The sequence below is a fragment of the Falco cherrug genome, chromosome 1 (genome assembly GCF_023634085.1).
Source record: "Falco cherrug isolate bFalChe1 chromosome 1, bFalChe1.pri, whole genome shotgun sequence".
In the NCBI taxonomy this organism is placed as follows: domain Eukaryota; kingdom Metazoa; phylum Chordata; class Aves; order Falconiformes; family Falconidae; genus Falco; species Falco cherrug.
Window position 1 is genome coordinate 71,248,749 of NC_073697.1, and position 8,755 is coordinate 71,257,503.

Genomic DNA, 8,755 nt, shown 5'->3' on the forward strand with positions numbered 1-8,755 from the left:
ATGGTGTAAGACACCTAAATACATTGTTGGCAATAACTGCTCCTTACGAGTTTGTGGGTTTATATGTATATGTTCAAAAATTATGTCATATGTTGTTTCATAGATGTAGATTAGAGTATTGACTATAGTGGGAGTCTGTGTATGGTGTGGTGCAAAGGTGAACCACTTACACAGCAGTGTAACTGCACTGGTGCTGGTGTTATCACCAGATATTCAGCCTGTCCTGGTGAGGAGAAAACCAGATCATTGCAGGGCAGGTGTAGCTTAAGGTGTCTAAAAGGTGTTCTGTGTTTTTGGTTTTTTTTTTAAAAAAGAGACAATTGTTTACATCTGGGGTGTCTTTTTTTTTTTTTTTCCTTCTGCAGAGAAGAGAGTGAAAGTGTTCTGACACTGAAAGGTTTGACTCCAACAGGAATGCTGCCCAGTGGTGTGCTTTCTGGAGGAAAACAAACACTGCAAAGCGGTAAGCGTGTTTGCCTGTGTGTGTCGTTATGTGTAAAAGAAAACAATTGTTTTTCAACTGCAGAACCCAAGAAAATTAACTGCAGTCTTCTCTGAAAAAAATAAAGGACAGAATAAAAGAGGCGGTTTGTTGTGCTGGAGCATTTGTGAGCAGTTCATGTAAGGCCACTTCTCAAGACTCATTACATGCCACAGATTTTCAAACAAAGAGAGGGGCAAAAGGTCCCTGAAAATCAATTGTTCAGAATGGTAGATCAGCATTGCATGTGAGATGCACTCTTTCCACAGTTTACAGCATCTTTCTGTTTGTTTTGGTTTTTTTTAAGAGCAGCCTTTGATACATGGAGTACTGAAGGTGCAGCTTAGATAATGACACTCATTTTATCTGATTTGTTCTTCCTCACAGAGAATCACCAATGGAAAATAGCTCTAGAATTAGATTTTCTCTCCTAGCAGTTCTAGGTGACAGCATGAGAATAATTTCATTCTGATTTAAGCCCAAGTGAAGGGAGGCTCTTGCAAACACCACATTTGCCTTGTACACAAACACAATACAGATTGTCAGTTCAGTTTTATACCAAGTGCTTCTTGTTACAGGAAATCTGTAAGTCTGTAGTAGGGCTGCTTTTGATGAAATATTCCTTTTGGAATAAGGAGCTGCAAAGTATTTAATTTACTATTGTAAGCTCTCCTTTTTTTTTTTTTCCCTGTGTGTATTGCTGCAGAGTATATTGCAGGCACACAAGAATGTCTCTCACTTATTGAGGTTCTGTTGGCAGTAGATATAAGAAATAGAAATGCCTTACAACCTTTAACACAGTCTCAGCCTCTTGTTTTCCTGTTTCCTTCCTGGAGCATTCTTTCTCTGTATTTTCCCCTTTACTATCTCTTTTATGTAGAAGATTCAGGTATACGGTGGTAAACCTTCTTTCCTCTTTTTTTTCCCCCCTTGCCTTTTTTCTTTTTGATGACTTGTGTATTACAGACATAGTAACATTCTGCATTGAAAATGCTGCAATATGATTCCATAGGATACCTTTCTTAGTGGGGTTGTGGTTTTTACCTAGACTTTTCTCCATAATAGTTGCTTAATATTTGTTGGAAAATTTGGTCCGAGGAAACTGCTATTGTTGCCCTGAAAAAATATTAGGGAAAGAAATTAATTTGAGAAAGTTGCCTAAAGTTTTTGTCACAATGGCTAAAGGGAAAATCTCCTCATACTGCAGTATCCTGGCTCAGTAAAATAATGCTATACACAAGCTTCTGTATTAGTTAACACATAGTACCCCATTTACCAAATAACCTGAATTTTACATAGTTTCTGTTAAACACACATTCATATTACCATATGTATTAACAGAAAATAAGAGTACTATGTTCTGTTGTGGAAGTATACATATTAGTCATCATTTTTTTTTTCTACTGTGTCAGTGCTGGTTCGGATTTGGTTACTCATTTTCATTTCTCATCCTAGTTATGGTGTTTTCTCTTAAGTTTGCATTGGTTTCGTTCCCTGATTTTTTGCCGTCTCTCTTGCTCTGTAGCTTGAGAGGCACATAGGCTTACCTTGGTGCATGTGGGTTAGATCCTTTACTTCCCTATGCAGCAAGATAGTAGCATACATATTTTAGTGTTGATCTCAATTAATATTTAATGTCCTAAGTAAAAAAAAAAAAAAAAAAAAAAATTGCTTTGGATTTTATGGAGGATGAAGAAAGCTTTTATGTAGGCGATAATAAGACAAAAAAAGAAGAGAGGAATTCCTAAAAACTTGGCTTCTTGAACTGTTCTCTAAACCAGAGAAGTTCTTGGAAATCATAATTTCTTTTTAAATATTTGAGCTGTACCATTGCTATATTGGATTGCATTTGCTGATTTGCATCAGCTTGTAAATCTCTGACTGTAGAAAAAAAATCATCCCAAATCTGATGGGTAGAATTGAAATGAAATTATGTCTTTAAGAACAATGAATGATTTCAAAACAGTGATTGATGGTATTCATAACACTGCAGCAACCTCCTGATTACAAGCTATTCTCTCTCTGACCAGGCTTTGCCATTTTGGAGGTCCAACAGCTTTCAATCTTGTACCTATGTCCATTAATTTAAATATAATACTATAAAGTTTTTTTTCAGAGACTGGGTTGACAAAAAGGATGCTTACAGGTGCAGCAGACTGGGCAAGATTGCAAGCAAAGGCAAAGCTGTCTGAGCAAACTGCCCTATGCTGAGGGGACGTTTCTTTTAGTCAGAAGAGAGGGAAAAGTCATTCTAAAAAGTTGTATATGTGGCTCCCTTACCTTGTACTGGTGGCTAATACTTTTCAAACTGACATTGTAAGTGGTATGAATTTTGTGTGATGGCTTTATGCCATTTTTCCTTCTCTTTTGACAGGGCAAATCAAACTGCTCTTATTCAAAGCTGGGAGAATTACACAATGACCTTTTCAGGTCAGGTGTGGAATATGGAAGACATTTTAATTTTGTAGTTCTTTTGAGTCAAAAGAAAACTTCTCAACTGTGTCTTTAAAAGCTTTTAGTTTGTGAAACTTCTGCTTCAGAACAAACTGTAGCTTAATTTAGTCTGCAAATTATTGTTTTTGTGTAAGCATTTCTGTGTTTGTCTGTTTTGCCAAAATCCAGCACTTACAGTAACATTAGTGTTGTAGCTCCTTTGCTATTCACTGACTTGTTCTTAGAGTTAAAATCCTCTGCTCATTTTTCTCATTCGTTTTGCTACCCCTTTCTTCTCTTCAGCTACTGTTGAGGCTATTGAGGCTGATGAAGGTAAATTGGCCAGTCCCCTTTCTGTTGGTGCCACAACAGATAAGGGCTCTGCTGGGTGTATTCATTTTGCTGTAGCTTGTACAGATTGTGTGGGTGTTGGGCTAACAATTGTGGCTCGGTATTAACCAAAATGTAATTGCTTTAAAGGGGAAAATATTTTTTGGTGTTTTTTTTCTGTTGCTGCTGTTGTGGTGTTTTTTTCTTTCTGAAAGTTACAATCACGTTGGAATTCCTGTATGTTGAACTACACACTGAGTAATGCCACAGGAGGAGATCAGGGGACTTGGATTTCATGGGTCATAACTCGGCAGCAGCTCGTAAATGCTCTGTGACGCATAGCTCAAAAGCTGTGTGCTGGAGGCAGGGTCTTGTCTCTGCCTCAAACTATCCTCAGGAATCCCTGGTCAAGGAAAACACACAGCTTTTTATGAGTATTCTCTCTTTTTGTTCATTTTGGTTTTCCCTTTTTCTTTCTTCCTTCAGTTTGTTTCTTTTCTTTAGGTCACTAGTAAAAAAAAAAATTATTGGTCTTTTGTTACAGTTCAGCGTGTTTCTGTTTCTCTTTAAAAGTAAAACAACATGAGACATTTGTCTGCAAGATGTCTGCTTCTTCTGGTAGTGGCAGTTTACACACTGGATATTTACATTAGAGCAACCATTAACACTAGCACCATTTTATCTACAAATATAAAGTCACTGGCTGCCTCAGAAGATTTCCGAATGTTTAGTATTGAAAACTATGGTGCTTTATTGACAGACCCCTAATTTAACCCTTAAGCAATTTTTAGCACTATGGTTGAAGCCTAAGTAATCACGTATTGCAATGTAAAGGCACAATATTCATTCAGCATTATAAAGTTTTGGAAGAAGAGTTTTCAGAATTCCCCTTTAAAACAAAATTCTTCAGTTGTATTTTGTTCTTGCCCCTCAAATTTTCTGTGGGTATTTTTTTTTTAGTTAAAAAAAAACACCAAACAAACAAATTTGATGATTGCTGTCTGTTGGTAAGATGTGCCCTTTTGGCCAGTTGAATTTGTTTTTGATTTTTGTAAAGCAGTGAATAAAATTACAGAACAAACAAGTAAGAGAAAATACAACTGCTTTCTAAATAGCAGTGAGTAAGCTGCTATTTATGGTGGAATTATCTATTCCTATCGGCAATCTCTAATCTGCAGTGTGCATTCTTGTTGACAGTTTGGCTGTTTTCTGTGATTTTCTGTGACTGTGTTGTGTTTTAGTATACTCTCAATGTAAACTGCTAATCCTCATTGTCTGACCAGCAACTACAGCAGAGCACCTTCCTCAGTATTACAGATGATACTGTGTCAGCTTGAAACACAATCGATTGAACGTCCCCATTCTAGCAATATGCACCCTTCTAGTTGATTCTTGATTTGCCATCATGGCTAGTTAGACACCGTAACCATAGTCGTAATGACTAGTCTACGTAGATGAAGAAAATGATGGAGAAAATGTTTCACCCTGTACCAATTGTTCCTCTGCAGTTTGATTCAGGGCTCGGTAACGGCAGCTGGGCTGTGCTACGGGCAAGCTCCAGGATGCAGAAAGTGTTTCAGCGTCAGCATGGCCATCCATTAAACTGTTGCTTTAAGGGATTGGCCTGGGTGCTTGTTAGACATCTTCATTTTTGTGATAGAAGATAAAGTAAAAAAAAAAAAAGAAATAAAAAAACCCAAAACCTTGAAAAAACTCACTGTAGGGCCTGTTCTGTTTTCACTGCTCCATCCCTGCTCACTTAACTAATCACCATTATGTTGTTGTTGTTCTTCTGAGTTGAAGTATAATACATGTTAAAACCCATGCACTTCACAAAGTTTCAATATAACATTTGTGAAACTGGCGAAGGAACTACATCCTGAGGCAAACAGGATCTATCCATTTTCACGGGAACGGTTGGCAAAAATATCAGCATGGAAACACTTTCCTCGCTCCCCCCAAAATGCAAGGAGTGGTAGATTGGTACCAGGGATGTTCTAGGGTTTTGGGTTTGTTCACTTATTTTTTTTAATGGAAGTTACCAGCTTGTCCAGAATCAGGACTGCGTATTGGAAGGAGAGCAGGAGTACTTTGGGGTAAAGAAGATAAAGGGAGGGAAGCAATACTGAATTTGATCTTTGAAACTCCCCTACCATTTTCTCCCCAGGGAGTTTACAGTTTCCTGGTACTAACACACCATTTCTGCTCTGTGGCATGTTAAGATAGTGGTGTATCAAAAGTGTCAGTTCTGGAAGTGCAGTGCATTGATTTGGTGCAGATCAGAGAATAACACACAGAAGGCTATGACATACTGTCTATGGAGCTGTGACCTGCTGTTTGCCTACAGTGCTTTTTTCTCTTTTGCTTTAAATCTAAAGATCTTCAACTCTTCAATTAAAGAGAGAACAAAATAAAATAAAATAAAAATCACACTCTAAAGATACGGTCCCCAGCCTGTGGCTGCCTTCTGAGGTTGGTGTGGCCTCATCAATGTTGCTGCTGAAGAGCAGATGAAAAGTCCTCAGCTTCAGTTGGAACTTTGGTCGTTTGTCAGTGTGTTTCCAAAGTTAAATTGTACAAATGTGCCAAAATTGCGATATCCCTGGTTCGTGTTGCACGGCATTACTGCTGTTTCACTCAAGCTTCTTTCTAGAAGTCCAGGGACGTGTCGGGGAGGATAACTGCCCTGAGTGATCAACAAGCATCTTGCCTGTGTTGAGAGCACAAGGCAAACCTGTTGCAGGGTCACCCCAGATTTCCCATAGCTTTAATGTATATCCCGCAAACTGGCCTCTCTGCGTCATCACCACCTGTAACTGGCCAGCACTTTTTCCCCTGGTCTTTGAAAGTCAAATGGGAGTTCTGCCTGATGAAGATGTTACGGCGAGGCACACTGTCTTTAAGGCTGTAAGTGATGATGACAAATGCTAACTCACCAGCTCACGGCTGTGCTCTAAACATGGTTCCTGATTGCAAACTGTAGTTTCCTGTCAGCTTCTTAGCTTTTTAAGCTGAACCCCAGTGGGCAACAAACAAAATATTGTAAGTTGATCCTGTTGAAAAAAGTAGTTGTGTTGCAAGACACAGTGGTAGTTAACCCCCAGCTCTAAGTACGGTAAGGAGTCGGTCGTGTTGTCAGATCTTCTCATTGTCGCCTTCGCAAAGAAGGACTTTCGTACTCATTGATAAGTTGGGGGAAAAGCTGCCGAGAGTTTTACCTTGCTAATTTTACTTTTTAATAATCCTTTATTTAGCTATCAAAGGATTTTCACCCCAGCATAAGATCACTAGCTTCGAGGAGGCCAAAGGCTTAGATCGAATTAATGAGCGAATGCCTCCACGCAGAGACGTGCCATCCGATGCCAACCTTAACTCCATCAACAAGGCAATCTCCACAGAGACTAATGGCATGGACAGCAACGGCAGTAATAGCAGCAATATTCAGTGACCACTGTCTGGGAGGGGGGTTGAGCTGCAGGGCGCGATGGGGTTGCTGCACATCAGCAGTGGGATGTTCTTGCCTCTGATAATAGCTTACTTGCTCTGGGGGCCAGGTTTGGATTCAGTTTACAAAAATCATCTATGAAGAGATCGTCAATTTTAATTTGGTGGGAGGGGGGGTGGGGGAGAGACACCTCCTTTGGATATGCCTTTAAAATGCTTGTAGAAAAATGAGAGCTCATGCTGGTATATATTGCAAAGTTAGGGGAATGAACGTGTTTTCCTACTGCATTGGGAACGTCTAGGTATGTTACTGAAAGGCCTTTTATTATGTTACTGGACATGAAAACTTTGTTTAATTTCTTACTAACTATTGTACGTTTACAGTTGCAGCACTAAACATGGACAACATCAAAACATTTTTAACAAAATGTACAAACTAAATAAGGACTATTTATTGATAATGTTTTGCTACTCTTGTCAGACAATGGCTATGAGATAAATTAGGCAGTCTTTAAAAATATAGAAAAAAAAGAAAAAAAAAGAAAAAAAAGAATGTTGGAAATTTGTTTAAAATGCCAAAAAAAAAAAAAGATGGAGAGAGAGAGTGAGAGAGAGCGAGAGAGCGATAGTTTAATTTTGTACAGATTATGCTTACCTCAGGTTTCTTTAGTGTGCTTCAATGCCCTTCTTTAAATATAACACTTATCTTACTAATTTGGCAGCAATTATCCTTTTCTTTGTTTAAAAAAAAAAAAAACTGGAATAATGATAACATATTTCTCTTTTTTTTCTGTTTATATTTAGGGGGTTTGGTTTGGGGGGTTTTCTGGGTTTTTTTGGTAAATCAAGTCTTGGTTGTGGCTTGCTGAATTTAAATATTTATGAGTGGTGCATTTTTAAGTATAGTGAACAAGACACCATATTAAGTGCAGTGAAAAGCATCTATATTCTGTAAAAATCTGCCTATGCATGTTTTTTAAGAAAAAATGGCTGTATAGGCCTGTATGGGACTGTAATGCGCTTAGTGGTCTGACTTATACTGGAAATGTATGTATACTGGCGTACTTTATATTCTCTAAAAAAAAAAAATGCTTAATGCCTTTGAAATTTTGTAATCAAAAAAAGCTTTGAAAAATCTAAGGGGAGAGTATTCTTAAAGTTTTTAACATAAGCTTGTCAGTGCACATATAGATGGGTAGCATGTTTAGCAAACCTTGTGAAATTTAAATAAGTTTGTAGTTACATGTGGAATTCTAAATGCATGATAACTGTTAATGTCATAATGGTTTAGTCATTTTGTTCTGTTCTGTCATGTGCCACAAAATGTGTAATTTTTTCACTTTTTTCCCTTTGTATATCAGTTACGGGTTTCAACTGGTTCATTCTAAAAAAGAAAAAGAAACAAAACAAAACAGTCCATTAATATTTTTTAACAATTGTATAAGTGCCCAAGTAATTCACTACAGCCTACAGCCTTGCCTTTGTAATTTGACTTTGAAATGTTGGCAATCAAAGCATGCACTTGTAACAATGAAAGAAGCATTTTATATTACTACTCAATAAAAATGTGCATGAACTTAAGCACTCTTCCCTTTCTTGCTGGCTCAGTTGCAGAAGTGCATGCAGGCACATGCGTGTGCACTTGTTGCTCTCTTTTGCTTTGGACAGAAGACCATCTGTGTAAGAGAAGAACGACTCTTTTCACAATTCAAGGTCAGTTCTTTACTAAGAAAAAGCTTATTTTCTTACCCAACTGTTTTAGACTACTGAACATCTGCAGACTTCCCCCAAGTTCTGGTTAGAAAGTTGGATTTTCAGTAAAATGAGTAGGACGTATCCCACAGGTAGAGTGCAGAAAAAAAAATGTATGCTTCCCCCCCCTCCCCCCCCACCCCCTCATCTGGAGTGTTTGAAAAGGTCAATTAATATCAATTACAATATTCCTTTAAGGAAAAAAAAAAAAAATCAGCAATTTCAGCTGTCAAATGCTCTCTGTTTTCAGTCAAAGGTGAACTGTCAAAGTTCTGCCTTGTTCTCATTTTCTCCCTAACTGTGCTCAGCACCCTT

At 38.0% G+C, this 8,755-nt stretch overlaps 1 protein-coding gene across 2 annotated transcripts in view; it reads left to right on the top strand.

Annotated features, from left to right (window-relative positions):
* Positions 1-8,269, top strand: part of PPP3CA (protein phosphatase 3 catalytic subunit alpha) — a 196,729-nt gene extending 188,460 nt beyond the window's left edge. The window contains exons 12-14 of one of the 2 annotated variants that reach the window (XM_055702597.1): positions 366-463; positions 3,218-3,247; positions 6,499-8,269. In XM_055702597.1, the coding sequence (XP_055558572.1) occupies positions 366-463; positions 3,218-3,247; positions 6,499-6,692 (322 nt within the window). In that variant the 3' untranslated portion in view covers positions 6,693-8,269. The remainder of the gene's footprint in view (positions 1-365; positions 464-3,217; positions 3,248-6,498) is intronic. The other variant, XM_055702593.1, reaches the window with a different exon arrangement.
* The last annotated feature ends 486 nt before the right edge of the window (positions 8,270-8,755 follow it).